A 27,594-nucleotide genomic window follows, 5' to 3' on the forward strand; every position below is an offset into this window, starting at 1 on the left:
AGTGACACACTCTGAGCTTATTCATCAAATAGGGATAATATCAACTCTGATTCCTCAGGATTACTGAAAAGGATCAAAATGAGTTAAACGTTGAATTCAAAAAGTACAATAGAAATGTGAGGCAATATAATTAGAAGAGAATAAAGGATTTTCATACACATTTCATTTGCAGCTCGCAAAAAAAAAAAAAAACCTAGAAAATGCACATTAGCATTTCCATTTTCCACAGAAGATTGACTGCCAGATACCGTCCTAAAGTCACGTAGCTAATAAGCACCTGAACCTATGAACCTAAACTCAACGCTTCTTGGGATTTCAAATCTCACGCTCTTCTGATTGCATTAGGTAGGAGCAAGGGAGAGCTGAGAACATTTAAGGAGGTTATTCAAAGGACCGGTTCTGGGGAGTAACTTAGCAATTAACATGCGAGAAGGTGACATCTGAGTAGAGCTGAGTGGGAGCCCGGAGACAGGGGAAGGCTTCATTCACAGAGAGTCTCTGGTATTCCTGCCCCTGGAGGGAGGAGGAAGTGCAGTTTCACCTCCATCCCTGGACCGCCAACCCAGCTTCTCCCCTAGACCATCGTTCGAGGCGGGAAGCGGGCGGGGTATCGGAAAGCCTGCTGCTTAATGGTGAGTCCTCGGATTTTAAAGAGGGAGGAAAGTCCTGAGAGGGCGACGTATAGTTCCTTTTTATGTCTCGCTGTTCACGTAGCCCAGAGGGGCAAAAAGGCGTAAGCCCATGGAGCATCGAGAAGGACCACAAGCCTGACAGCCACCATCTTCTCGGTTCCGGCAAAAGACTACCAGGACCATAATGCAACGGTGCGCCGAGCCAATGGGTCGCATCTCGCTGCACACATGCAGGGAGATCTAATTCCCAGGGAGCAGCGAGCGGAAGACTACGAGGCCCATCAGGCAAGCCAAGGGCCTCTTCTTCCGATGACTGGCCTAGCTCTGGAAAACCTGCCCGCGCCCAGAATCCTCCGCGCGCAAGATGGCCGCGCCGGGAGCGGAAGCGGAGCGGAGGAGGTGCTAGGCTCTACGCCCCCTCGGCCTTCCGTGAGGACCGTACCAGTCCGAAGAAGGAAGCTCATGGACCCGAAAAATGCGTACTGCCTTTTCTCGCCGTGACCATGGGGGCGTACTGACAGAGCCTTTGATCTGATAGGCAACCCCAGCATTTCGCAGCCCTGACTTGGAACCTCCCCGAGGACTGCAGTGTAAGCGCGGTCTCTGCGTTCCGACCGAGGCAGGAGGCCAGTCAGGCAGGTCCCTCTGTCCCGACAGGTGGGACACTGAGCACTCCATGCCAGCGGGCGCGGGGAGGCGTGGCCTCCCCCAGGGCCGCCACCTCTGCTGGTTGCTCTGCGCTTTCACTTTAAGGCTCTGGTAAGGAGGGGCTGAGGGCAGGGAAAAGGAGGGGACGGGAGGATCGGATCGTCCCCGCCCCCTGTGTCCCTGGACCGTGGAGGTGGGGGGGTGGGGTGGGGGGAGGTTCCCTGTTTTCCGGCTTCTGACTTTTGCCCATTTCCCCCCCTCACTCGCTTCAGCCAAGCAGAAGCTCCCGTGCGGGAGGAGAAGCTGTCAGGTGGGTGAAGGTCTGGGAACCCGACGCCCCTATAGTTGTTTTGTTTTGTTTTGACCTCCTCCCATATACCTAGAGATCAGGTGGAAAAGGGCGGCACCACGTGGAGCGAGGGCATTCAGCTGTGATGGGAAGTTGATGTGCAGAACTTAGGGGAGAAATATTTTCTGAACGAGGTCTGGGGCTTGCATTTCTCTCCCTCTCTAGTGAGCACCTCAAATTTGCCGTGCTGGCTGGTGGAAGAGTTTGTGGTGGCGGAAGAGTGTGCTCCATGTTCTAATTTCCAGGCTGTGAGTATCTGTTTTCTCTCCCCTTCTTCTTACATCGAATCAGACAGGGACTGTCTATCTAAGTATGCCTTTGCATTGTCTTTTTGTCTTTTTTCCTTGCAGTCTCAGTGTGAGTCCAAATCTAAACTGGTCTTGCCCCTGAAAATGTGCCCTTTTCTTTCCAAGTTAATGGCAACGTTCAGCTAATAACAGTGTTCTGTTCATTTTTAATCTAGTAGGTTCTGGAACCTGCCCTTGCCTCTCGTAGACTATTGACCCTGAAGTGTTCTTAGTAACACGTACTTCTCATCCTGTAACCACCACCTCATCACCCCCGTGAGAACTCTTCATTAGTTCTCTGTTGCCTACCAGCTCTGAGCCGTAGCACTTGGACACCTGCCCATTCTGAATGGCAGCCTTCCTGTTTCTCCTGCTGCCCCTTCCTAACAAGTGCTTTGGTCCTTTCCTCCTGGCAGAAAACCACCCCCGAGTGTGGTTCCACAGGGTATGTGGAGAAAATCACATGCAGCTCAACTAAGAGGAGCGAGTTCAAAAGGCAAGTGCTGTTTCTTTTCTTGAATCCTCCTAGATCACCCCTTTGCTTCTGTGACTTTAGGTAGATAGTCCTGCCTCTTCCTCTTTGTATGGAGGTAGCATGGCATATTGGAAAGGGGAGGGGATTTGGAGGCAAATTACTTGAACCGAAGTCCCAGCTCTACTCCTCAGCACTATATTATTGGCCATATTTTCTCATCATTAAAACTGGTTAATACCAGCTCTGCTTATCTCACCAGAAAATAAATTAAATATTTGAATGGGATTAATGTACTGTAAACCCTTTATTTTTATTTTTGGCCACACCATGCGGCATGCTGGATCTTAGTTCCCCGACCAGGGATCGAACCTGTGCCCCCTGTAGTGGAAGCGCGGAGTCTTAACCACTGGAGCATCAGGGAAGTCCCTGTACTGTCAACACTTTAGAAGGCTGACTCTGGTTTCCTCTTTTCTCCTCAGATATATCTTGGTGAGGATGAAACAGGAGGGAGATTAGAGGGAGAGGCAGTCTGGTCTTCCCTGGGGATAACTGTTTCTTCTTGCCCTCAGCTGCCGCTCAGCTCTGATGGAACAACACTTATTTTGGAAATTCGAAGGGACTGTCATAGGTGTGGCCTTGGTCTTTGCTTGCCTTGTCATTGTTCGTCAGCGACAACTGGACAGAAAGGCGCTGGAAAAGGTCCGGAAGCAAATTGAGTCCATATAGCTACCTCCTCCCCTTTCATCTGGGTCTTAGAGACCCTACCTCAGACAGAAAGGGGAATGAACTGACTCGTGCCCCTGGTTCTCTGGAACCTTGTGGTGGCACCCCCTTTCTCCCATCTTCCTCGTCTAAATCATTAATGAGCAGAATAAAAAGAGTAAAATCGTTTCCTTCCCTAGTGTAATTTGGTTTGGGGCAGGAAGTCATGGGGGTAGAGAGGGAAAGGGGGTGGCAACTTTAGGCCTCAGTTTACCAGGTACCTATCTTCCTCCCTCTTCTACTATTACTTAAAACTGTCAGGATACAATTTTAGCAAAAAAAATTTATTTCTCAGCCAAAATGTCAGTTTCCCCTCAACCCTATCCCCAAAGAAGAAATAAAATCACAGATACATGACAAAAGTATTTGAGGTGCCCCTTGACATAGGCAGACTGAGCCATGGGGTACAGACATCTAGGGCATCCTGATGTGATTCAGACCCCTGAGGCCAAACAGCCCTGAGTGGGAACCCCAGGAGGAAGCAGAACCACAGCCAGCGGAGCCCTGGATTCCTTATTGTGATTGGGAAGTGGGCCAGGAGGTGTTACAGCTCACATCTCATCTGCATGCAGCACAGCTCTGATGTGCCTGCTGGGGCCTGCCCTCCCTCCTGTCTTCTCAAGCAGTGTCCTTGTTGAGCCATTTACACCCTTGCCCCCAGGTGACCCCTCCAATCTGGACTCCACCGCTGGATTCTCCAGATTTTCTGTCATGTCCTTGTGAGTCAGGATGTTTCTGGAAATCACTGTGGGGTGAAGGAAAAAGGGCAGTAGAATAGTGCTCCCTTGGTTGGGGATCCTAGACAGAACAGGACCTCCCTCCCACTTCTTGACTACTCTGGAAAACAGAGTCCTTTCCTGCCCTTGCCTCTCACCTCCATGAGGCTGGTAATCCTCAGGCCCAGCTTCTGGTAAGCCCTGAAAGGGGCTGAAACTGGGCAGGATGATGAGAGCCAAGGAGAAAAGAAGGATCTGGGAAGAAGCAAGAGGACATTTGGGCTGTGGGGACAATAAGGGAAGGGAGTAGAGGGCAGAGTGACTAGGGGGCAGTTGGGGTCATCAGGGATGGGAAGATAGGTCTGGCTATGGAGTGGGGGCATCAGGATGGCAACCTGGCAGAAGATGGAGGAGGTGGCAGGGGAGATGGGAAATAGATTAATGGTACCAGAACACAAGTGCTAGTCTGGGCAGCTTTGTTGGAGGTTTGAACAATAAGCATCTGCAGCTGGCGGAGCTGAGTCACCAGGGAGCTGGGAAACGAGGAATGAAGAGTTAGATCTCCTGGGAACCAGGGCCCAAGAATGGTATCCCTGTGTGCTGCACCCTTACCCCAACACACGCACTATGTTTTCACTCACATGTTGTGCCTCTCCAGCTCCTGGACTTTTTTCTGTAGTTCCTGGTTCTGTGCAGAACAGGCAGCCACCCTAGGAAGGGTGGAAAGGTAGGATAAGGCTCTGTAATCATGAGTCCCTGACCTTGCCTGCCTTGGTGAGGAAGGGGGCCCAGTCGTGAATCCAGAAATGTGAGTCCAAACATACCTGCTCTCTAGTCCATCGATGTACTCTTTCTTCCGCCGCCGACTGTCCTGAGCTGACTGCTTGTTACGGATTTTCCTCCTGACCTTCTTGAGGACCCTCTCCTCTGCCTGGGGGCCCAGGGTGTGTCAGTCCCGGGCCCTTAACCTCCCCCAACTCCTCAACTCTTCCCCTGCTATCCTGGCTCCTCAGAGGCCATGGTAGAGCCGCTGGGTTACGATACCCTTTGGGGAAGCGTGTTACCTTGGTGAGGGGCAGGTGAGAGGGTAGGGACACCCCTTCCTGTCCCAGCAGACGCTTCTCCTCTTCTGTCAGGAACAAGGTTTGACAGGGCAGCTGGTGGGGGACGAGAGAAGATGAGAATGGAGAGAGGGTCATCCCATTTTCAGTACTCATGCTGTTCCCCTTGCATGCCTCCTGGAGAGAGTTTCCTATTTGCACTGAGGAATAACAAACCGTAAAATGAGATGAGGGGCAGGGACCTTCATGCAGACAGACTGTTGATTAAACCACAGGGACTTCCTGAGGCTGACAAGGGAGAAAGGTGGTTTTGTCATATTTTTGCCCACAGACTTAAGACCTTGGCAATCACAGCAAGTTAGGAAGGGCCTATTCTGGTCCACATTTGCGGAGACCTTGTGGGTATTGGAAGAGGATGTGGAGTAACTCACTAAGGTAGGGTTTGCTTGACCTTACAGCAGGCAAATGATTCATTGTCAGCCATTAACTTCAGCTTGGCACAGTGTTACCATGACCTGCCAACCACAAGGAGATCCCTGGGGCGATGGCCCATCCTCCCCTAGGGGCTGAGCCCTAACTTTCAGACTGAAGTTCTGTCCCCTCTCAAAGAATTCCCCAAAGGCAACCAGACTGAACAACTTCTCATAACAAAGTATGTGGGGAACATAGACAGGTGTCTGGTTAATGTGAGCCCATCAACTGAGTAACTTGCTTTTCTAACTAATACTTCTTTTTGAACGATTTAGGCTTCACTTTGTGACTCAAGAGGAATTTGCTTTTGCCTGTTGATGGTCTTTGGCTTTTAGCTAAACCACTTCTATCTCTGCCTTATTCTGATGTTCCCTTCTTGCCTCTGTGACTATTTGGTGAATCGTTAGAGGGGTGTCCCTCCCAATCCACCTAATCAAAATCTCTAAAAATGAGGTCTAGAGGTATTTATGTATGTACGTATGTATTTTTGGCCGCGCCGTGTGGCTTGTGGGATCTTAGTTCCTGACCAGGGATGGAACCCGTGCCCCCTGCAGTGGAAGCGCAGAGTCCTAACCACTGGACTGCCAGGGAATTCCCCTAGAGGGTTTTATTTTATTTTATTATTATTATTTTTTTTTCGGTACACGGGCCTCTCACTGTTGTGGCCTCTCCCGTTGCAGAGCACAGGCTGCGACGCGCAGGCTCAGCGGCCACGGCTCACGGGCCCAGGCGCTCCGCGGTATGTGGGATCTTCCTGGACTGGGGCACGAACCCGTGTCCCCTGCATCGGCAGGCGGACTCTCAACCACTGCACCACCAGGGACAAAACCAAAAACAAAACAAAACAAAACCAGGACTTCCCCGGTGGTCCAGTACAAACTCCCCAGTGTTTCTGACGCACACTCAAATTTAGATGCCTCAGACTTTTTAAGATTCCTCAGCCCAAGATTCTAAGATGCTTGGCTTGGCTTCTGGTCTCAGCTTCAACCACAGATTTTCAGGGAGGCTAGAACCTATTCCCTGCCTTTTGCACACAAGGAGTTCTTTTCAGGATAAAGGGAGGAAGTGACCTGGGCAAGACCCCCTCCTCATCCCCGCTGCAGGAACCAGCCCAGCTAGCCTTGGGAAGGTATGTGATGTGTTACTCCCCTACACTGTAACCATGGGCAGTGGGTGCCTGGTGAACCATTGTTCCAGTAAAAAACGTAGTTGCAGTTGCTTCTACATTCTGTGCCCAGTAACCAGTTGGATTCCCAGGTGGCCTGTCACATTTCCACATCCTGACCCAAAGCCGAGACGATGGCCCTAGCTGAGCAGGCAATGCTCATGGGTCTGGGCTTTCTCCAAACCCTATCCCTGGATTCGCTCAGCCCACCCTCTCCTTAACTGAGGCATCACCCCCTTACCCCCAAGGGATTCTCTCTCTCTTGTCTTTTCCTGCTCTTAAAGTTGCCCACATCTCCCTGGCATTCAGGCCTGATGCCACAAAAATTAGGGCAAAGACAGTGTTCAGCATCAGTTTTCCCCTCCCTCATCCCCTTCTCCCCAGTTCTGTGTATCAGGGAGTACTGAACCCAGCTGACCCCCAGGACTCACCAGGGCTGCAGGAGGCACTGAGTTTACAGGGCCTGCTCTGGGCAGGATGTGGGCATGAGCATCGGGAGGCAGCTCACTGACCACACAGGCATCAGGCACCATAAACGGTGGGCTCCACTGATCTGAGGGAAACATAGGTGGCTGGGAGAAAGGAGATGGATGGCCGCAGGCCCTGGGTAGTGGCACAGGTTGGGGAAACTCCCTTAACCCCAGGGTTAGGGCTGGGCCTGAGGGGCCATTGTCCGCTTCCCACAAAGAACACTGACCTATTTGGATGGAGATGAGCCCTACAGCTGGCCCAGCTTCCCCCTGCATCCTCTCTAGGGTCCCTGCCTCATAGACAACCTCATAGAGGGCAGGGGAACTGGGTGGCTTGGGGGCAGGGGGACTGTCTGGATGGCGAGGATCCTCAGAGCTTCCACTGTCACTGCCAGGAGAGGCTTCTGAGCAGTACACTTCATTGGGATCAATGAAAAGTTTCAGGAAATCTTCAGGCTCACTCTCTTGAAGACCCTACAGTAGAAGAGGGTGTATATGTGGATAAGGAAGAATTCTGGAAGTCCTATCTGACGTCAAAACTAGATCCTTCATGCTTCAGTTTCAGTCCCTTCTGTCCTTGGATATGAGGATAGTTACAGCTCATGTCTATTTTAGGGGCTCTGTCTTCAGACTTCTAAGCGGAAGCTGAAGCCTCTTGGACTTCTTATCACAGAGTTGTCTCAACCCACACCCACTCCCATTCATCACACTCACACAGCCATGGCCCCCACTGGACTCCCAGCCTTGCAGCCCCTGTTCCTGTAGCCTAGTTACTGGGACCTCTGAAGGTGGACCATGGAGTCCCAGCTCCAGGAAGGATCCTGTTGAGAAGACGTCTTCTGGAGGCTCCAGCCACATTTCCAGCAGGTCAGGGGTTCTGAAATCCATGCTTCTGCGGGGAGGCATGGGGGGGGAAGGGGGGCAGTTGCAGAAGGAGAATGATGGCTCTCCCCCTCCCCCACCCCCCACAGTTTCTGGGCTCCTCTCCCTCTTCCATTATCCCCCTTCCTCACCTGTGCAGCCCCCTCACCTGTCACCCGGAGCTCTCGCCTTCGGCCTTATCTCTCTGGTTCAGACCAACAGGCACCCCCCTGGGTATTACCTGTTCCGAAGAGCCCAGCCCTGCCAAGCCAGCCTAGCCCGTTGATGGCCCCGAACACTATACCTTTTCTTTCCTCCAGGATCTCGCATCCTGGACCTGCCTAGCCAAACCCCGCCCCCAGCCTTACACTACGTAAGTGGGCTGCACCTAGCCAGGAGCCACGATAGGGGCGCAGTAGCTGGAGCAGGGGGTTAAGAGAAGGAGCGTGCACAAACCGGTCTTAAAACAGCAGCCTGCCCTTTCTGCCTCAGTTTCTCCTAGCGATAGCAAATCTTCCTGAGGGTTTGCTGGCTCCTCAGGGAAGGATAGAGATGGCTGTGACTGGAGCACAGGACGCTTGAGTGCCTGTCCTCTGGACGTCAGTTTTACAGGCGGGAAACCACGGCGGGGTTGAAAACAAAGGAGGGAAGAGTCCATAGGATTGCCGAAGACTGACAGAGGCATCCCTTCCCCCACCCCGTGGCGCTCTTCCCACACTTGAGTCTGATTGGACGCTAAAGACATCCAGAGGTTTTGAGGGGTAGTGCATTGAGCCAATGGGATTACCGTCTCGAGGCAGGCTCCACCGTAACTGGTCGGAACGGGCTGTCAGAGAAGGAGTGGGGCCAATGCGGCCGGAGCACTTATTTGTCTGGCGGGGGTTTGGTTCTGAGGGAGGGTAAGAGCCAGAAGACTTACTGTAGGGAAGGGGTGGGGTATGTGTGGGGGGGCGCCGGGGGAACTTCCGGAATGTGGGCTGAGGCTTGGTTTGGTTTCACTTGCCATGTGACTCCGAAGTGTTAGGGAGTAAATAACCTGTTGACCCAAGTTACGTGACAGCACTTTGACTCAGCGGGCCGGAAAGTCGCGCAATCGCAGGTTGTCCAAATCCGTAATCCATGCATTATGCTACTGATAAAGAACAGCACTTATATACGCACACTCACAGGACTCTGTTAACTAACGGAGGGACAAGGGCCTAGAAAACTGCAAGAGGTTAAAAAATCGTTCGGATTTGGTTTGGGAATGACTTATTTTTTGCGTATGATTACCAACGACAATATGCAATATGTGTCCTGCATTTGTATAGTTTACAAAATGTTTTTTGTAAGCATTGTTCCTCATTTAATACACAACAGCGCTGAGGTAGACAGGGCAGGTAATGTTTTACTAACTTTACCAATGAGAAGACAGATACGTGACTAGAATGTAGTAATACCGAAACTCAGGGCATTTTGCCTTGGTCCAGAGACTGATGACCCAGGAATTCCCTTTAAATAAAATAATGGATATAGGATAATACTGATATAGGTATGATTTTTCATCTGCCTGCCTCCCCATCAGTACTTCAAATAAAGGATAGCTGAGTGAATAAAGCACAAAAATTTGGGTTGATCCAGAGTTCAAACTGGTATTCTTCCCGTGAAAATTTAAATGAGCTGAGGGTGAAGACAAGAACAGGATATAATATTTATTAAGTAACTGATATATGGTCAGGTATTTTCATGTTACTCATACAATTCTCATAACAACTCACAGCTGGCAGAAAGAAGTTAAGTAACTTTCTCAAGATTACTCTTGTTGACTGAAAAACATTGCACAACCTAAAAGTTGAGAATTTTGTTTTATTTGGCGGTCTTTCTGAGGACTTCAAGCCTGGGAGGCAGCCTCTCAGATGGCTCTAAGGGAGTGCTCCAAAGAGGTAAGGGAGGAACCAGGATATACAGCAGTTTTTGCAACAAAGACCAGGTATTAGGAACATCAAAGGATTATTATTAATTAAAGAAAACCAGATATCTCAAGTTAATGAAGTTAGCACTCTATGTATGGGAAAATGTAAGAGCTTGGGCTCACTGAAATTATTCCTTTGATTTACACCTTAGCTCTCTAGGGCCAGTTTCCTGTTCTATCCCATCCCAAGTCCCTCAGGGCACACCTTTGGAGGTGGCTGCAGTGGCTGAGGGCCTGGCAGCAGGGCAGCCCATTCCTATCCATCCTGAGTTCTCTCTGGGCTTACCAGGCGCCTGTAGTGGCTTGATGGCTGCAACATCCTTTGTTTACTCACATGGCAGGCAACATTTTTCATTCACACTTTGTAAGTAGCTGAACCAAGATTTGGATGCCTGAGCCCATATTCTTTGCACTATACGAAGCTACCTTGCTGGGGCTTTCTCAAATTTTCCCACTCTGGCTTTCCTGCTCATCTCCCCGCATCTTGCTCAAGTAGTGAGGAGACAAAGCAGGCTTCCTAGATTCATGCAGAGCTCTAAGGAAAGCGGAGCTGTCCTTGCTGAGATCTTTCCTAGAGGAAGAAAGTTTTCAAAGGGCTTCCTGCAGGCTGCATGTGTAGAGATGATTAAGTGGAAGATATACAGTCATCCCTGCTTATCTGTGGGGGATAGGTTCCAAGATCCCCCTCGGACACCAAAGTCCTCAAATGTTCAAGTCCCTTAAGTAAAATGATGTAGTACAGGCAGCCCTCTGTATTCGTGGTAGCAGTTCCGCATCTGTGAATAGGGAGGGCTGACTGCTCTCAGCCTGTTAGAACTGGATGGAAACTCTGGCATCATCTGCTAGTCTAACTTCCCTCTTCCACCTGATTTATCAAGCTCCTGAGAGGGAAAATGACTTGCCTAAGATCACACATCAATTAAGGTAGAGCTGGGACTAGAACCCAAGTGTCCTGACTCCCAGTCCATGATTCCTTGTTAATTTACTAATTAACAGTAATCTTGAAAGCATAATTTGTGACAGACAAACCAGTGCATGCATATTATTCCCTTGAATAATCTGGAGTTTTCCCTAATAGTAATTTTTATCTTTTTTATTTTAAAATATTTATTTATTTTGGCTGAGCTGGGTCATAGTTGCGGCACATGGGATCTTTGCTGGGTCATGTGGGCTTATAGTTGTGGCATGTGGGCTTCTTAGTTGCGATATACGGACTTTTCTTTAATATTTATTTATTTATTTATTTTTGGCTGTGTTGGGTCTTCGTTTCTGTGCGAGGGCTTTCTCTAGTTGCAGTGAGCGGGGGCCACTCTTCACCACGGTGTGCGTGCCTCTCACTGTCGCGGCCTCTCTTGTTGCGGAGTACAAGCTTCAGATGCACAGGCTCAGTAGTTGTGGCTCACAGGCCTAGTTGCTCCGCGGCATGTGGGATCTTCCCAGACCAGGGCTTGAACCCATGTCCCCTGCATTGGCAGGCAGATTCTCAACCACTGCGCCACCAGGGAAGCCCCGGACTTTTTTTTTTTTTTTTTTTTAATTTGGCTGTGTCGGGTCTTAGTTGTGGCAGGCGGGATCTTTTGTTGTGGCACATGGGCTTCTCTAGTTGCAGCGTGTGGGCTCAGTAGTTGTGGCACGTGGGCTTAGTTGCCCCGCAGCATGTGGGATCTTAGTTCCCCGACCAGGGATCGAACCTGGGCCCCCTGTATTGGGAATGTGCAGTCTTACCCACTGGACCACCAGGGAAGTCCCAGTAATTTTTATCTTTTAATGAAGAGCTTGGAACAGCAACGATACTTTCATTAAGTGACAGGACACCAATACCACATTTCACTTACATCCTGATCTTAGAATCCTGTATGATTCTTTTCTCCTAGACCCCCTCCACCAAGAAGTCCTGATATTCCCTTTTCTTAAGGAAGTTGCTGGCCTGCATTTCCAGAGCCTTCTCAGAGGCATCACCATGTCCCTTCTTTAGGTGAGGCCTTTTCACATTTGCAAAAAAAAATAGACTGACCCCCCCTTCATTTTCCTCCTTTGCACCCTACCCTCCCATGAAACTAGAAGAGGATTCGGATAGCACAGTGATGTGGGCCAAGAGTATCCAGGCTAAGGAAGCAGTGAAGGTCCAGAGTCGAAAATACCCTGGTTCATTCAAAGAACAGAAAACAGAAAGGAGGCCCACAGGGCTGGAGGGAGAGAAGTTGGAGAGTTCCAGATGAGACTGGAGAGAACCCTGGCCAGATGCCTCGAGGCACGGTAAGGGTGATAAGCTGGAGTGTGCCGAGAGAAGCTCCTCACTGAGTGGGGTTTCAGCAACCTCTGAGAAGGGTCCCGCCACTTTTTTACCCACTTGCAGGCAGAAGGTGCAGAGAAGTCAGCTCCGGCCATTGGTAGTTCAAGAAGGGTTGATTTTCAAGAAATACTCTCACTTTGCTATTCCCCTTTTCCAATTCTTCCTTGTCCTTTTTCTTCCTTGTGGGTGCTGGCGAGGGAGTCAAGCAAGAAAGTCAGTCCTAAGAAGGGAATGCTTTCCCTTTGGTGCCCAGGTGCCCAGAAGGGGATCTTAGCATCTTCTAAGAGAGATAGGAAGACTTCGGCCCAAGACCAGGCAGATATCCTCAGAGATGTGGGAGGCGGAAGACTTGGGAATGCGGGGGTTGCGTATGGCGCACCAGCCTTGACCGCGGGGTTTCTAGCTTCCTCTTTTAGAATCTTCAAAGGATCGGAAGCCTTCGTTGACCGGCCACGTTCGCTGGTCAGACCTCCACCACAGCGTCCCAGGCCCTCAGCCCCTCAGCCCCTAGGTGCTCTCCGAATTCCTTTCCCTTGCCCCGCCCCGGTTGTCTTCGGCTCAGCCGGGCTCTGGCTGCTGGTCTCTGATTGCTCCTAGCTCACGTCACTCCCAGTATGGCCCCGCCCTCTGGGCGCTGTCATTGGCTACTGGGGGGGTCGGTACGCCGCGGCTGCGGGGGGAGGGGTAAACGATGGGGAGGGGCGGGAATTCCCGACTGGAGGCCGGAACAGCGCGGGTGCCTTGTAGTGAGACCCTCGAGAGGTGAGTGCGGGATCCCAGAGAGCGGAATCTGGGTCGGCCGCCCAGGCTTCTCGGGGCCTACGAGCTGGAGTCCGGGCTCTCACGTTCTTCTTCAGCTTCCCGGCACGCTGGCGGCCTCAAACCCCGCCTCCCGGAGCCCGGACTTCCAGACACCGCCCTCAGTTGTTGGGTCAGCCCGTCCCGGGACCCCAGACGCCTAGGGCCCCTCTTTGGTCGTTTGCCCCGACATCCCAGCCTGTGGCCTGAAACGGTCGCTCTCTGCTCTCGGGGGGATGGCGCTGGGGAAATGGGAGCGGGGGAGCACCCCAGCTCTCCCTGTTCAGGTGGTCCACGAAGCTACCCATGACATCTCTCCCTGAACCCTCTTCGCTTCATCCATTCCTTCCTGGAAAGGAGGCTTGACCTCTCCTTTGCTTAGAGGACCCCAGCTCTCTAGTTTTCTGGGAGCTCCGCGTGAAAGGGTAATGAGATATCCACACAGTCCTCATGCCTCAGTTTCCCCCTTGCTAGGTCCCTGAATGAGTCACTTGAAAAAGTCACTTGAAAGGGATAAAGTCTGAGGGGAAAGAGTGATATTCCCAGTACAGGAGTGGATGAGTCACACTGGGATAGGGAAGGTCACAGAGTGGCTGGGGTGAGGGAGCTGCGTTCTGCTGACCAGCCTTCCCCTTTCCTTGGCCCCATATTTCCCTTGTGACCACTCCCCCACTCACCCTGTCTTCCTAGGTCTGAGAGTCATTGGAGCTACCACAGCCGCCATGGGGCCCTGGGGAGAGCCAGAGCTCCTGGTGTGGCGCCCCGAGGCAGCAGCCTCGGAGCCCCCAGTGCCCATGGGACTGGAGGTGAAGTTGGGGGCCCTGGTGTTGTTGCTGGTACTCACTCTCATCTGCAGTCTGGTGCCCATCTGCGTGCTGCGCCGGCCCGGCGCTAACCCTGAAGCCTCAGGTAAGCCTCTCCTTTTCCCTGCTGCCATGGACGCTTGGAGGAGGGAAGGCTCTGGGGCTAAGGAAGGTGACCTAAGAGGGGACGGCAAGAGTGACTATTGCTTAGGTTGGGTAGTGGGGCTCATTTGCTCATTCCCTTCTGTGCTCCACTCCTGCCCAGCCTCCCGCCAAAAAGCCCTGAGTCTGGTAAGCTGCTTTGCGGGTGGTGTCTTTCTGGCCACATGTCTCCTGGACCTGCTGCCTGACTACCTGGCTGCCATAGATGAGGCCCTGGCAGCCCTTCATGTGACGGTGAGCCCCGGTCATCTGCATGTGACCCTTTGTATGTGGTGTTCAATCACATACCTCTGGGAGCGGTGGTTTGTATGGATCTGTCCATGTGTCACTCCACGACTGTATGGAAGGCTCTTGGCTTGTGACCCCATGAGCTGTGATTTTTAGTCATAGAGCATAACTCTTTCTATAGGTTCTCACCCTCTCAGTCCCTATGTGACCCCTATGTGCCCTTTGTGACAGTGTGAGGAACCCTATTACCAGGTGTGTGACCTATCTGTAAGGTTTCTCTAGTTTCAGCCTCCAGGAAGTTAATAGCCCTCCAAGAATCATCTTCACCCTTCACCCTTTCCTGAAGGGCTGGAGATAGAGGTCCCTACAGGCCTGGGACAGGTAGGAGGCAATTTCCAGGGACCCGGTGTTGCTGACCAAAAGGCTACATAACTCAAGGAAGTAGGATGTGGGGAAGATTAAGTCCAAGGCATAGGACAGTCTTATTGGAAAAACTGAGACAGTTGGAGGAAGTGAGGAAGTAACACTGAATGTAACTGTTCATCTGTGACTGAGTGACTTGTGTCTCTGTGTGACTGTGTGTAAGCCTGATTGTCCCCATGACAGTATGTGGCTCTGTGTGTGAGCATTTGGGAAAGTGGGCCAATGTGTGGCCTACATGTGACACTTTGTGTCCATCTACCTCAGTGACTTTCAGCTGGGGGTGGTTTTGCCCATCCCTGTCATCCTCCCACCCTCACCCCCACCTCCCCAGAAAACATTCGATAATGTCTGGAGACTTTTTGGTTGTCCCAACTCAGGGAAGGAGGGCTTGCTAACTGGCATCTAATGGGTATAGGCTAGGGATGCTGCTAAACATCCTACAGTGCACAGGACAGCCCTCTACATCAAAGAATTATCCAATCCGAAATGTTAATAGTACTAAAGTTGAAAAACCATGATCTACATGTAACACTGGGAGTGACACCATAATCTGTACGGTATCTATGGCACCAAGTGACTATATTTTTGTGTAACTGAGAGTGGCTCTGTGTGTGGGAACTCAGGTCTGTGTAACTGGGACTCCACTAAACTCTGCATCTGACTCTTCCTCCCCATTCTTGGCCTGTCTCCTGAAGTCCACGCTGTCCCCTTTGCCCACAGCTCCAGTTCCCCCTACAAGAGTTCATCCTGGCCATGGGCTTCTTCCTGGTCCTGGTGATGGAGCAGATCACGATGGCTTACAAGGAACAGTCGGGGCCACCGCCTCGAGAGGACATGAGGGCTTTGCTGGGAACAGCGAATGGTGGGCTGCAGCACTGGAATGACAGACCAGAGGTCCCACAGGCAGGTGGAGCCCCGGCAGCCCCCTCAGCCCTACGTGCCTGTGTACTGGTCTTCTCCCTGGCCCTGCATTCAGTGTTTGAGGGACTGGCAGTGGGGCTGCAGCGAGACCGGGCTCGGGCCATGGAGTTGTGCCTGGCTTTGCTGCTCCACAAGGGTATCCTGGCAGTTAGCTTATCCCTGCGGCTGCTGCAGAGCCACCTGCGAGCACAGGTTGTGGCTGGCTGTGGGATCCTCTTCTCATGCATGACACCCCTGGGCATTGGACTGGGTGCAGCTCTGGCAGAGTCAGCAGGGCCACTGCACCAGCTGGCTCAGTCTGTGCTGGAGGGCATGGCGGCTGGCACCTTTCTCTATATCACCTTCCTGGAAATCCTGCCCCAGGAGCTGGCCACTTCTGAGCAGAGAATCCTCAAGGTCATTCTGCTCCTAGGAGGCTTTGCCCTGCTCACTGGCCTGCTCTTTATCCAAGTCTAGGGGGCTCCAAGATACGCACGGGAGGTTGGGTATCATGTGCCCTGGACCTTCCTCCCCCTCTCCCAGTGTGTGGGGAATAGGAAGGAGTGGGGAAGGGAGGTACTGAGGACCAAAGAGTTCTCTGGGAGGTAAGGATGGAGCCTTTGGCACTATTTGGCCAATGAGAGGGAAGTGGGCAGACAAGAGCCTGGCCCCCAGGCCCAAGGGAGAAAAGATGGTCAAGTCACTAGAGACATGATCAAGGGACATTAGTATTGGGGAAGACACTGAGTGCTGGTATCAGGGATCAGACACTACACATAGGGACAAGCTGGTAGTTGGGAGGCCAGAGGTGGGTACCCAGCTGCTGTGGGATAGAGGTATAGAGAGGGCATAGGCCCAGAGTCAGCAGTCCTGTTGGTTCTAGCCCATTTCAGCCCTCTGTCACTTGGAGTGGACCCCTCCAACTTTTCTTAGCTCCTACTTTCATATCTATCTTCCTCTTCCCTTCTCCCAGGGGACTATTGCCAAATGGCATCTTCCTGCCAGTTTTGGTACCTTCTCTGGCTTCTCCAGCCCTGGTCACTCCTGTATTTTTAAAGTGCCAAATAAATCCCCTCCCACTTTCTCAAAGCACAAGTGATGGCACTGAGCCCTGCCCACCACCTTAGTGGAAGGGGTCTGCTTGCTCTTTGTTTTGGTCCCAGATTGTGGGGTGGGACAGAAATGTTTGCTGAGGTGGGGTGGGGGGCAGGTTGGCAGAGCTACCGTCCCCCACTACTGCTGTACCCTAGGAATACTGAAAATGGACATGGTGCCCCGTGCCTAGATGATAAACACTGAGATGCCAAAACTTTTTTATACCAGAGGATCCCAAGGGGGAAGGGGAAGGCTCGCCCCCAGGGTTATTTTTTGGGCCGGGAGGGCTGTGCATAGGGCCATATATTCTAGAATCTATTTTACTAACTGACCTGTTTTGGGACATGTTACCCAAATAAAACAAGTTTCTACACATCTGTACGGTATCTGATTCATTTGTCTTGGGAAAGGGGTGGGCACATGGCAAGTCTGAGAGGGCCTGACTCCCAGATGTTTAGGGCTGTTTGAATATCCCTGATCTCACTGTTTACATTCAGGCCCCTCTAGTTCCCTTCCCTGAAGATGACCAAATTTTTCCTCTTGTCTCTTCCTGCTTCCTTCCCTGTCTCCACCCCTTCCCTGTCTCCACCCCTTCCCTTTCCTCCCTTTTCCTTTCCTCTCTTTAATCCCTCGCCCCTTCGCGTTTGTAGGCTCGGGACCAATGCAGAACTACTCTTCCCAGTTTGCCCCGCGCAGGGAGGAGCCGAGAGGGAGGAGCAAAGTCCCCAGTTCCCGCAGTCAACAGGGCAGCTGGGAAATGGTGTCCGTTTCCTCTCCCGTATTGCGTGACTGCGGCTGCGAAGGAGTCACGTAAACAAACTATAATTCCCGGCGGTCCCCGCGCGCAGCAGGTCAGGGCTAGGCTGGGGCCGGGTTCGCGGTGCTTGCTGAGGCGGCGGCGGCGGCGGCGGCGGCGGCTACGGCTGGAAGAGCCGGGCCGGGGCCCGCGGCGCAGGCCGTGGCTTGTATTGGGAGGGTGGCGGGGAGGGACGGGGGAGGAAGATGGCGACGTCGGGGGCGAACGGGCCCGGCTCGGCCACGGCCTCAGCTTCCAATCCGCGCAAGTTTAGTGAGAAGATCGCGCTGCAGAAGCAGCGTCAGGCCGAGGAGACGGCGGCCTTCGAGGAGGTGATGATGGACATCGGCTCCACCCGGGTGAGGGGCCGCGCCGGCAAGCGGGAGCGGAGCAGAGCACTTCTCGAACGGGGAGCCGAGAGGCGGGGCGGGGGCGGGAGCCGCAGCGAAAGAGGCGGAACGCGGCCGGGGTAGCGGGCGCCTCCGTCTGGGAGGCACGGGTGGAGGGCCGGGGGGCAGGAAGACGGGTTTTGCGGGAGGAGGTCGAAACTCCAGATAGGCTGGAGGGTTTGGGAACGAATGGGAACTGAGAAAGTGAGGCAGGAGTGGACAGAGAGAGGAGATGGTCCCCGAAGCCCGGCGGAGGTAGGAGGTGGGTGGTCCTTGTGCATCTCTGATTGAGTTCTCTCAGGGACTCTGCTGAAGCATCTTCTATGTTGGGTTATGGGGTTGGGGGATGGCCTGCTTGCCCTAGTCTGGCTCTTCTCAGTTGGTGATCTCCTCTCATCTGGTCCCTCTGCCCTGTTGTGCTACTCTTGGCAGTTAGTATCTCCGGGAAAGGGCCCCTTGAGTGGTTTGAACGGCAGCGCTGGGTATAGTGGGCCAGGAAGTCCCCTCCTGCGTCCCGTCCCGTTGCTTCCTTTTTCAAATACTTCTTGTGGTTTCCTGACGTGAATGAAGGTGAGGTCCATTGCTCACAGACTGGTGGTATTTTGCCCTGGCCGCCTTGGAGGAGAGATAGGGCTTTGGATCTTGAAAGAGGGTAACCAGTTGGCTATAGGTTATGTGGAACCTGATGGTTAGCTGAACTTTCTAGAGAGATGACTGTTTTGTGGGTCAGTTATGGGGTGCCTTGGAGGGTCTTCTGTGTGTAGGGAATATTCATTCCTGGGAAGTTCCAGAAAGAAGGAATCCTGGCGGCGTTGCTTCTGAAGCCCCCTGATCTTCGTTTCTTGCTTCCCAGGGCTGGATGTCAGAGAGAGAGAGGGGTGGGAGTTTGCCCAGCTGGTATGCAGTCCTAATTTAGGGACACATTATTCTCAAAACAGCAGGTGAGGATATTGCAGTGATCCCTTATGGCAGGGAGCTAGAAGGAATTTAAGGGGTGATGGATGGCCGAACATAAATACCACATTTCAAAGTTCTTTCTGCTCGTCTGACTGCCTTTGATTGAACCTGCCTATGACTGTAACTCTGGTTGTATTTTTGTGTGTGTCTCCCTTGACTCTGTTAGTCTTTTTTGTGTTTTTTACTCTTTTAAGTCTCTAGAGACCATGTGTCCTAGTTTTTGGGAGTCAGAACAGAGAAAGTTAGGTGGGGAAGCAAATCGTGTGTGTGTGTGTGTGTGTGTGTGTGTGCATAACCCCCTCTAACTGCCGTGAGGACCATGATCTAACTGTGGACTGTCCCCCCTTTAGGAGCTTTTGATCAAAGTGGGGGCAGAGGCAGGAAGGTGGGCCAGAGGCTGACCTCCATCTGACAACGGAGGAATGGTGGGATCTTAGGGCTTATAGGTACAAACAAAAGCTCAAAACTGGGCCTTCTTTCTTTGTGGTGCCTTGGTCTGTCAAAAGGTCCCCTCCACTCACCTTGCCCCTGTTGGATAACTTTTCTTCTGCACATAAAAAAATCTAGTGGGCATACATGTCCAGGGCCTGGGGACCCAAGAGTCTAAAGCTAGGGATTAGAGACCTGGAGCTCAGCCTGTTATCTGGCCAGCTGGGAAGTCTCATTTGAGGCAAATGTGGCCTTTGGGGCCTATACTCCTGGAAACTGGGGTTATCATGTATATTAGTAGCAGTCTTGAAGTGGCCCAAAGGTCAGCATAGTGCCTGCTAAACTCACTGGACTGACCTCTTGGAACAGAAAGTCAATTCTGTTGTTGCCCTATGCACAACGGTGTGACCCCTGGAAGCTCTTAGAATCTTAACCACTCATCAGCTGCCCTGGGTCTCATTTGGCTGGGGTGGCAGTAGCTGAGTCTTAGAAGTAGGTGCTCACCTCTCACAGAGGGACATGAGACCTTTAGGCAGACTAAAACCATAACAGGCTGAGGGTTGTGGTGTCTTACTCCGGTGCCAGACGTATCTCCCCAAAGTGAGGATGAGGCCAAGGAGACAGCTCTGGGCCAGGCTGGAGTGGGCTGCTGCTTTTCTCACCCCCGTTATCCAGGCTCCCCTACCAATTCAGGGGCTTTAGGACTATGTAGAAGAATGCTTCTTTGTTTTGGCACTGTTTTTCCAGTTCGAAGAGCCATCATTCCTTAGTTGTTCTAGTTTGGGAGGTACAGGCTCTGTGTAGCCTTCCTGAGGCTGGGCAAATGGCAGAGCCCAGGAGCTTGTGCCTGCCCTCCAGAGTGGGGAGGAAAGAGGCTGGCAGCTATGGCTCTATGGCATCCACCTGTGGCCCTTCCCTTGTCTTCCAGTTAGTCCTGGACACATCTGGAAGGGAAAGCAGAGGTGCCTAATAGGCACCCTTCCCCAGGAGTTAACCCATGTGACTAGCCTAGGGGCTCCTGGCAACCCCTCAGGGACTCTGTTTAGACTGATGCCGACTAGGACAGGCCCTGAGCAGAGTATCAGGCTCCACCTGGCAGGGTGATGCCAGGCATTAGTGATAGCATTGATGGGGGCAGCCTGAGGAAGAGCTAGGGCAGATTGTTTGCACCAGGTCTCAGTGGACCTTCTCCCCAGTACTGGCTTTTCTTCTGGCAGATCTCTTAAAAGCAGCAGCAATAGTAGCATGTCCTGGAGACAGGGATGGCAAGGATGGCCACAGGAACAGTGCTCAGGACCCTCCCTGACATTCCCATTTGTCCTCCATGTCTCAGTTACAGGCCCAAAAACTGCGACTGGCATACACAAGGAGCTCCCATTATGGTGGCTCTCTGCCCAACGTGAACCAGATTGGCTGTGGCCTGGCTGAGTTCCAGGTGAGTGGACACCAGCTGGGGGAGCGCAGGCTCTCACGCACCTCCCTCTGTTGACTTGCCTGTCTCTTTTGGCAGAGCCCCCTCCACTCCCCTTTGGATTCATCCCGGAGCACTCGGCACCACGGGCTGGTGGAACGGGTGCAGCGAGATCCCCGAAGAATGGTGTCCCCACTTCGCCGCTACCCCCGCCACATATCCTTCACTGAGGGGCTGCGGAGTCTGGAGGGCAATGGGGTGGGGTTCCTCAGGAACTCATGGTAGGAAAAGGGACCTGAAGTGTTGTCCAGTGCCATCCTGCGGGAGCTCTCCTTTACCCAGGTTCCCTGAAAAGTGACATTTGGTGCGTGTTTCAGCACTGGCTGCTGTGACAGGGAGCTGCGCCTCCTGAGACTGTGTCCTCCATCTCTGACCGTCCTCACTTCAGCTTGCTCTTGGCTGCTGGAGGCAGGGCTCCGTGATATGTCTCATGCTACAGGGATTTTGCTTCCCTCCTGCTCACATTTCTGTTCATAGCTTTCAGTCTCAGAGACCTCCACAGACCTGTCTCCCCCAAACCCTGCCTAGATATTCACCTATATTTTCCAGCTCCTTTTTCTCTTCCATTCTTTGCCCCTATTGTTGCCCCTTGTAGAGGAGGAGAAAGGTGTTTGTTTCCTGAAACAACTCGTCTGCGGCCTTCTGTTATTTTTCTCTCATCTGGTCTCTCTCCCGTCCACCCCCTCCTCACTTTTTCCCTTAACTGGTGCTCTTCACATCGACAGCTCTCCCTATAGTCCTGCCTACTTATCTCCTCCCCCGGAGTCCAGCTGGCGGAGGTCAGTGTCCAGGGCGGGCAGGATCTCCTGCCCACTCTCTGACTTGTCTCTGGCGGGAGCTGGGCTTGGGTTTGGGCCCGCTGGGCCAGGCTTTCAGCAGTACCTCCTCCCGTAATGGCAGGGCTGGGAGGGGTGGGGGTAGGTGGAGTAGGTGGGTCAGAGTCCAGTCTTGGCCATGTTGACACGTGTGGCCAAGCCTCCCAGTCCAGCCAGAGCAGGACTAATGGCAGCTGGGGTGTGTGTGGGGGGAGGGGAGAATGGTAGGGTGGCAGGTGAAAATGGCTGCCTCCTGTCAAGAGTGGGTGCCAGGTGCAGTGTTCTGGCATTCAGATTTCTGAACCCTTCCCCTGTCCATCTCATCCCTAAGACTTACACCCAGCACAGTGACTGGGCTCCAGGATTCCTATTCAGCTTGTCCTGGCAGAGAGGAGTTATTTCCAGATCTCCTAGGTTGTTTGGGGAGAGGGTTCACGGATCACAGATATCAGCAGAACCAGAAAGAAAGAGGCATGATGATCCTGGGTGCCCAGCCCTCTTGGCTGCCCCACACTTTCCAACCCCCATGCCTGCCCTCTGGTCCATTGCTAGCCTTCCTCCTCATCACTTTGTTTTTCCATCCCAGGACAATGCCCTGGGGCAATTTCCCTGCAGAGAAGGGGCAGTTGTTTCGACTACCATCTGCACTTAACAGGTGATGGCCCTTGCCTTCTTTAGGCCACATCTCTTCTTATCTGTAGTTTCTGGGGCCCTGCTCTCTCACCCCACCCTGTCCCAGCCCAGCTAGTGTTTTCCCCTACTGAGCAGGGCATGAGGACCAGGAAGACTGTCACAGGTGGCAGCTCATCTCTTTTCCCCCCACAGGACAAGCTCTGACTCTGCCCTTCACACAAGTGTGATGAACCCCAGCCCTCAGGACACTTATCCAGGCCCTGCACCCCCCAGCGTCCTGCCCAGCCGCCGGGGAGGTAAGTGGCCATGTCCCAGGGGAGGGAGTAGCCGTGGAGCTTTTGTTTGAAGCAGGTAGGCAAGTGGGCACTGCAGCCAGCTCCGCCGTATCCTTTGCAGGTTTTCTGGATGGCGAAACGGACTCCAAAGGTATGTGTTCCTCACCGCATTTGATATGTGCGGGTACTGAATGCCAGAGAATCTCTGGGCTGGTGTTGGGAGCTTTGTTCAGGGCCAGGGGGTGGGAGCCCTTCCACTTGCGTCTGCTTCCTGTCCTGCCTTCTTCTTCAACCCTCTCATCACCAGTTTTTCTCTTTCAAGTCCCTGCTATTGAGGAGAACTTGCCAGATGACAAGCATTTGCTGAAACCATGGGATGCTAAGAAGGTAGGCGTGGCCCACTGTCCCTCTTCTTTCCATGGGACGGGTCTTCAGGGTCCTCCACTGAGCTCTGTCCTCATTTGCCACCTTCTTCCTTCTTTCCTCAGCTGTCCTCATCCTCCTCCCGACCTCGGTCCTGTGAAGTCCCTGGAATTAAGTACGTATCTCTCGGAGGTCAGCTGAGCGGGTGGAGGAGGGAAGCAAAGGGAAATGTGGAGGGCTGATCTCTGCCCTTCCCTGACCACTGCCCCCCCATCCCCATTTACATCTTTTCCTCTCCTTCCCCAGCATCTTTCCATCTCCTGACCAGCCTGCCACTGTGCCTGTCCTCCCACCTGCCATGAACACGGGAGGCTCCCTACCTGACCTCACCAACCTGCACTTTCCCCCACCGCTGCCCACCCCCCTGGACCCAGAGGAGACAGTCTACCCCAGCCTGAGTGGGGGCAACAGTACCTCCAATTTGACCCACACCATGACCCACCTGGGCATCAGCGGGGGCCTGGGCCTGGGCCCAGGCTATGATGCACCAGGTGAGTGGCTGTCTTGGCTGTGTGTCCCTGGGGTGCTGTCTAGCTGGAGGGACGAAGGGGTGGGAGGCTCGAGGACCTTGGGATTCTCCTGTGACTGCCCACACCAGCCCTTCACCTGTGTACCCCAGGATTCCCTCACAGCAGTTTTCTGCCAGTGAGAACTGGTAGGTGTGGCTTTTCCTAGAAAGAAGATGGAGAGCAACCCCCAAGCGGGCAATGCCATCCTGACTGTCAGGGACAGAGTAGGGAGGACATTGTGTTGCCACTTCCATAGTCTGGCCACTGCTACCCATTCTGGGCAGAAAGGGGCCCAGTTCCCATCAGTAATGTTGGCATCTCTGGTTTTTTGTCTGTGCCTACAGGACTTCATTCACCTCTCAGCCACCCATCCTTGCAGTCTTCCCTAAGCAATCCCAACCTCCAGGCTTCCCTGAGCAGTCCTCAGCCCCAGCTCCAGGGCTCCCACAGTCACCCCTCACTGCCTGCCTCCTCCTTGGCCCGCCATGCACTGTCCACCACCTCCCTGGGTCACCCCTCACTCAGCGCCCCGGCCCTCTCCTCCTCCTCTTCCTCCTCTTCTGCTTCATCTCCGGTGCTGGGTGCCCCCCCTTACCCAGCTTCTACCCCTGGGGCCTCTCCCCGCCACCGCCGTGTGCCCCTCAGTCCCCTGAGTTTGCCCGCGGGCCCAGCCGACGCCAGAAGGTCCCAACAGCAACTGCCCAAACAGTTTTCGCCAACAATGTCACCCACCTTGTCTTCCATCACTCAGGTATGCGTGGCTGCCTTCCCTACATGTCTGTCTCCCTTCCCTTCCTTCTCCTGCCAAGTTCTCTCCCTCCCACCCTGCTTTCCTCAAATACCTCTTCTTAACTCCTGTACTCCTGCTGTCATCCATCCCCTTGCATTCCTCCGTCCTCTGCCTGCCCCACTCTTAGCCACCTTGTCTCCTCTTGGCTTAAGAATACAAACCCTGGGGTTAAGTTTTCTGATTTCAAATCCTGGCCCCACCTCTTACTAGCAGTCTCCTTGGACAGTTATTTAACTTCTTTGAGCCTCAGCACCCTCGTCTGTAAAACCAGGACAGCAATGTAAGAATCAAAGGAAATCACATACGGAAAGTACGCAGCACCATGCCTAGCCCGGGTGCATGCTCGACAAATGATAGCTTGTCCTTTCCCTTTTCTCTCTTTTTTGTTCCGATCCTTCTTTCCTTGTCTGTCTTTTTTCTCCTGCCTCCATCCTGTCCCATCCGCTCTCCCATCTCCTCTCCTTCTTTCATAGATTTCATAGAGTCAGAGACTGTCAGAGGATGGAGCCCAGTCCCTTCATCTTACAGATGAGGAGTCTGGGGCCCAGAAGGGAAGTGACTTGTCCAAGTTTACACAGCATGTTAGGGAAGAGTTGGGACCATTACTAAAAATTCTTGGTTTAGGGTTTTTTCCTCAGTGTCAACATTCTTAGCTCTTCCCTCCCTCCCCATACTTCTCCCCTTTTCTGTTCTCTCTGCTCCCCTTCTTTCACCCTAACGCTCTTCTTCCCCTCTCCTCTCCCCTACTTTCCCTTTCTTTCTCTGTTGTTCTTCCCTGGAATGTGTGTTCTATGTTCCATCTTTATGCAGGTCCCCTTTTCTGTAGGAAAGACTGAGGTCAGGCCAGCAAGGGCTCTGCTCTCTGGGAACTTGGACTAAAAGCCTAGCTTCCCTCCTTCCTCCCTCCTTCCTCTCACAGTCCCTCTGGCCTCTTCAAGGCTTTAGAACAGCCATTCTCAAGGTCACTGTTGTGTGATCAGTCCCTTGTGAGGTGTGTCACAAGTAGTTGATTACTAACAGTAGTTAAAGTACCAAGGTTTAGGAATAGTTGACTCCTGGAGTGGATTCAAAATTATCCTTGTGTTAACCTCTCTCAGTCACTTTCATCCTGAGACGCATTTTTGAGAGTAGTTGCACCCCAGCGATGCCCAATGGAACGCTTTTGGGTTTGTGTTGACAATGGTCGCAGCTTAAAAGGGTGGGAAGCCCTGACAAAGAGCTCCTCTCAGGGGGCACATTGAGGGGTAAGCTTCCCCCTTTCTCCTTGCTTTTCTTCAGGGCGTCGCCCTGGACACCAGTAAGCTGCCCAGTGACCAGCGGCTGCCTCCATACCCGTACAGTCCCCCAAGTTTGGTTCTGCCCACCCAGCCACCCACCCCAAAGCCTCTGCAGCAGCCAGGGCTGCCCTCTCAGGCCTGCTCAGTGCAGCCCTCCGGTGGGCAGCCCCCAGGCAGGCAGCTGCACTATGGGACACTGTACCCACCCAGCCCCAGTGGGCATGGGCAACAGTCTTACCACCGGCCGATGAGTGACTTCAGCCTGGGGAACGTGAGTACCCGGGTCCCTAGCTCAGAAGCAGGGGAGGGGCTGGGAGTGGGCCAAAAGAGCCTGAGTGGTATCGAGGGGGGCATTTTGAACTGGGAGATCTAGGTGGGGGAGAGCCTTCTTACCTGCCCCCAGGTAACACAGTACCGCCAACTTGGGGCTCCTCTCTTCCTGCATTTGACCCCGACTCCTGCCCCTCTCCCCCAGCTACCTCCGTGCAGCTTGCTCTTTGATGACTACTGCTTTGACCCGTTGTCTTCCTGGCACGCGCATGCTCTGTCCCAGTAGGTACGGTGCCCACACCTACTTTGGGCCCCGTGCTCACTTCTGTCGCTGTGCTTGTGGCCATCTCCCGCCGTCTCTGCTTTTGTTCCCATGGTGGAGGTGGGAAGCGGGGTGGGGTAGGGGGAGGTGTATGAATATTACTGGGCAAAGAGGATGTGTTAGCAGAGCTAGGCAAAGGCAGGCAGGACCACCCTGTTCTGAAGCCTACTTTCTCAAGGCCTGTCTGTGTGTCCATAGCTGGAGCAGTTCAGCATGGAGAACCCATCAACCAGCCTGGCGCTGGATCCCCCTGGCTTTTCCGAAGGGCCTGGATTTTTAGGCGGTGAGGGGCCAGTGAGTGGCCCCCAGGACCCCCATGCCCTCAACCACCAGAACTTAACCCACTGTTCCCGCCATGGCTCAGGGCCTAACATCATCCTCACAGGTAAGAGGTGTGGGTGGTGATGGGGGATGGAAGGAGGGCGTGATACATTTGGTGGCACAGCAGGAGACTGAGGGGGTCTTGGGAGAGTTCGCAAGACATGGGGTCCTCACTCTTCTCTTCTGCCCACACAGGAGACCCTTCCCCCGGTTTCTCTAAGGAGATTTCAGCGGCCCTGGCTGGAGTGCCCGGTTTTGAGGTGTCAGCAGCTGGGCTGGAGCTGGGGCTGGGGCTGGAGGAGGAGCTGCGCATGGAGCCTCTGGGCCTGGAGGGGCTCAACATGCTGAGCGACCCCTGTGCCCTGCTGCCTGACCCTGCTGTGGAGGACTCGTTCCGCAGTGACCGGCTGCAGTGAGGGCACCTCATCGACATCCCTCTTCTTGGCCCTGTCCCCCATCACTGTCCCTTTCCTCCCTTCCCCCTGGCCAGTAGAGACTTCACTCTCTGCCCCCAGATCCTCTTTCTAACATGAACGGAGGATCCCAAGAATGAGAAAAGGCAAGGGGTTTGTCCAGGTGGCCCCTGAATTCTGCACAAGGGATGGGGCTTGGGGGAGCTCAAGGGAGGGCCTAAAGCACTTGTAACTTTGAACCGTCTGTCTGGAGGTCAGAGCCTGTTGGAAAGCAGGGGGTAGAGGGGAGCCCTAGAGGCAGGGCTTGTCCGGATGCCTAGGGGTGGGCAGTGCCAGCCCCTCCTCACCACTCTTCCCCTTGCAATGGAGGAGAGAGCCAGAGTGGATATTATTTTTTATTAAATATATTATGTTAATAAAAAAATGATATCAAACCCTTGGTGTCGTTGGCTGCTGTTTGGGATGCAGGTCGGGATCGAGGGAGTTCTTGGGGCACGGGCCCTCTCATCTGTCCAGGGCCTTGCTGCAGCATCAGGGGACAGGGGCTGTGACTGGCCGGACAAGTTACTGCTCTTTCTCAACCCTGAGGGCCTGGCAGTGAGTCAGGAGATGAAGAGGTGACTGCTGGCTGAGCTCTCGGCTCTGGATTTTTCTGGTAGAATGATCCCAGTTTTCCCGGGTAGCTGGCCTCAGTGCTAAGGCTCCTAAGGAGAGAGGATTTAAAAACTACTGACGCCAGGTAGGTCTCAGGTTGGCTCCCTCTTCTTTATGGCCCTTTAAGCCCAGAGGACCTGGAAGTTAGCAGTGATACCTGGCCAGCCTCTGACCCCATGCTCCTAGGTCTCATTCCTGCCCCCTCACAATGCATGAATTCACTTCACCCTCCCCACTCTTCTCCACTCATTCATTCAGATGCTTGAGTGCTAACCTGTTCTGAAGAGGTTTCCTCTCTCT

The 27,594-nt window shown here is 53.2% G+C and overlaps 4 protein-coding genes across 5 annotated transcripts; 3 read left to right on the top strand and 1 right to left on the bottom strand.

The window, feature by feature from the left end:
• The first annotated feature begins 948 nt into the window (after positions 1-948).
• On the top strand, positions 949-3,271 carry JTB (jumping translocation breakpoint). The gene is made up of 5 exons (XM_082679167.1): positions 949-1,391; positions 1,553-1,590; positions 1,795-1,877; positions 2,333-2,412; positions 2,961-3,271. Exons 1-5 carry the CDS (start codon positions 1,309-1,311, stop codon positions 3,115-3,117), a joined length of 441 nt encoding a protein of 146 aa, XP_082535293.1. The 5' UTR covers positions 949-1,308; the 3' UTR covers positions 3,118-3,271.
• Positions 3,272-3,418: 147 nt separating this feature from the next.
• CREB3L4 (cAMP responsive element binding protein 3 like 4) lies at positions 3,419-8,551 on the bottom strand. 2 transcript variants are annotated; one of them, XM_082679249.1, is made up of 10 exons: positions 8,354-8,551; positions 7,751-7,928; positions 7,264-7,510; positions 6,998-7,119; positions 4,934-5,026; positions 4,694-4,800; positions 4,511-4,579; positions 4,318-4,402; positions 4,028-4,124; positions 3,419-3,898 (listed from the first exon to the last, which is right to left on the bottom strand). In XM_082679249.1, the coding sequence occupies exons 2-10, from the start codon at positions 7,922-7,924 to the stop codon at positions 3,705-3,707; spliced, it is 1,188 nt and encodes a 395-aa protein (XP_082535375.1). In that variant the 5' UTR covers positions 7,925-7,928; positions 8,354-8,551; the 3' UTR covers positions 3,419-3,704. The 2 variants fall into 2 exon arrangements, with proteins under 2 accessions (XP_082535375.1, XP_082535374.1); XM_082679248.1 differs by having other exon boundaries at positions 6,998-7,510; positions 7,817-7,928.
• A 4,258-nt stretch (positions 8,552-12,809) lies between these two features.
• Positions 12,810-16,906, top strand: SLC39A1 (solute carrier family 39 member 1). Its single transcript, XM_082668664.1, has 4 exons — positions 12,810-12,903; positions 13,630-13,848; positions 14,008-14,138; positions 15,276-16,906. Exons 2-4 carry the CDS (start codon positions 13,662-13,664, stop codon positions 15,930-15,932), a joined length of 975 nt encoding a protein of 324 aa, XP_082524790.1. The 5' UTR covers positions 12,810-12,903; positions 13,630-13,661; the 3' UTR covers positions 15,933-16,906.
• A 573-nt stretch (positions 16,907-17,479) lies between these two features.
• Positions 17,480-27,051, top strand: CRTC2 (CREB regulated transcription coactivator 2). The gene is made up of 14 exons (XM_082655268.1): positions 17,480-17,705; positions 20,455-20,556; positions 20,632-20,745; positions 21,307-21,371; positions 21,994-22,062; positions 22,233-22,336; positions 22,437-22,466; positions 22,638-22,702; positions 22,804-22,853; positions 22,985-23,229; positions 23,592-23,998; positions 25,316-25,585; positions 26,105-26,291; positions 26,423-27,051. The coding sequence occupies exons 1-14, from the start codon at positions 17,553-17,555 to the stop codon at positions 26,641-26,643; spliced, it is 2,082 nt and encodes a 693-aa protein (XP_082511394.1). The 5' UTR covers positions 17,480-17,552; the 3' UTR covers positions 26,644-27,051.
• The last annotated feature ends 543 nt before the right edge of the window (positions 27,052-27,594 follow it).

The sequence above is a fragment of the Grampus griseus genome, assembly GCF_964374135.1.
Source record: "Grampus griseus genome assembly, chromosome: 1".
NCBI classification, from domain to species: Eukaryota; Metazoa; Chordata; class Mammalia; order Artiodactyla; family Delphinidae; genus Grampus; species Grampus griseus.

What these genes read in the sequence shown, in the direction of transcription:
- JTB (XM_082679167.1), top strand. Translation starts at nt 1,309, where the DNA reads ATGCCAGCGGGCGCGGGGAGGCGTGGCCTCCCCCAGGGCCGCCACCTC. An exon ending in CATGTTCTAATTTCCAGGCT is followed by an intron (nt 1,878 to 2,332) that starts GTGAGTATCTGT and finishes TCCTCCTGGCAG; the next exon opens with AAAACCACCCCCGAGTGTGG. An exon ending in AAGAGGAGCGAGTTCAAAAG is followed by an intron (nt 2,413 to 2,960) that starts GCAAGTGCTGTT and finishes TCTTGCCCTCAG; the next exon opens with CTGCCGCTCAGCTCTGATGG.
- CREB3L4 (XM_082679248.1), bottom strand. Translation starts at nt 7,924, where the DNA reads ATGGATTTCAGAACCCCTGACCTGCTGGAAATGTGGCTGGAGCCTCCA. An exon ending in GAGCTGGAGAGGCACAACAT is followed by an intron (nt 4,403 to 4,510) that starts GTGAGTGAAAAC and finishes CTCGTTTCCCAG; the next exon opens with CTCCCTGGTGACTCAGCTCC. An exon ending in GGATTACCAGCCTCATGGAG is followed by an intron (nt 3,899 to 4,027) that starts GTGAGAGGCAAG and finishes TTCACCCCACAG; the next exon opens with TGATTTCCAGAAACATCCTG.
- SLC39A1 (XM_082668664.1), top strand. Translation starts at nt 13,662, where the DNA reads ATGGGGCCCTGGGGAGAGCCAGAGCTCCTGGTGTGGCGCCCCGAGGCA. An exon ending in CGCTAACCCTGAAGCCTCAG is followed by an intron (nt 13,849 to 14,007) that starts GTAAGCCTCTCC and finishes ACTCCTGCCCAG; the next exon opens with CCTCCCGCCAAAAAGCCCTG. An exon ending in TGGCAGCCCTTCATGTGACG is followed by an intron (nt 14,139 to 15,275) that starts GTGAGCCCCGGT and finishes CTTTGCCCACAG; the next exon opens with CTCCAGTTCCCCCTACAAGA.
- CRTC2 (XM_082655268.1), top strand. Translation starts at nt 17,553, where the DNA reads ATGGCGACGTCGGGGGCGAACGGGCCCGGCTCGGCCACGGCCTCAGCT. An exon ending in CCGGAGTCCAGCTGGCGGAG is followed by an intron (nt 21,372 to 21,993) that starts GTCAGTGTCCAG and finishes TTTCCATCCCAG; the next exon opens with GACAATGCCCTGGGGCAATT. An exon ending in TGTGAAGTCCCTGGAATTAA is followed by an intron (nt 22,854 to 22,984) that starts GTACGTATCTCT and finishes CTCCTTCCCCAG; the next exon opens with CATCTTTCCATCTCCTGACC.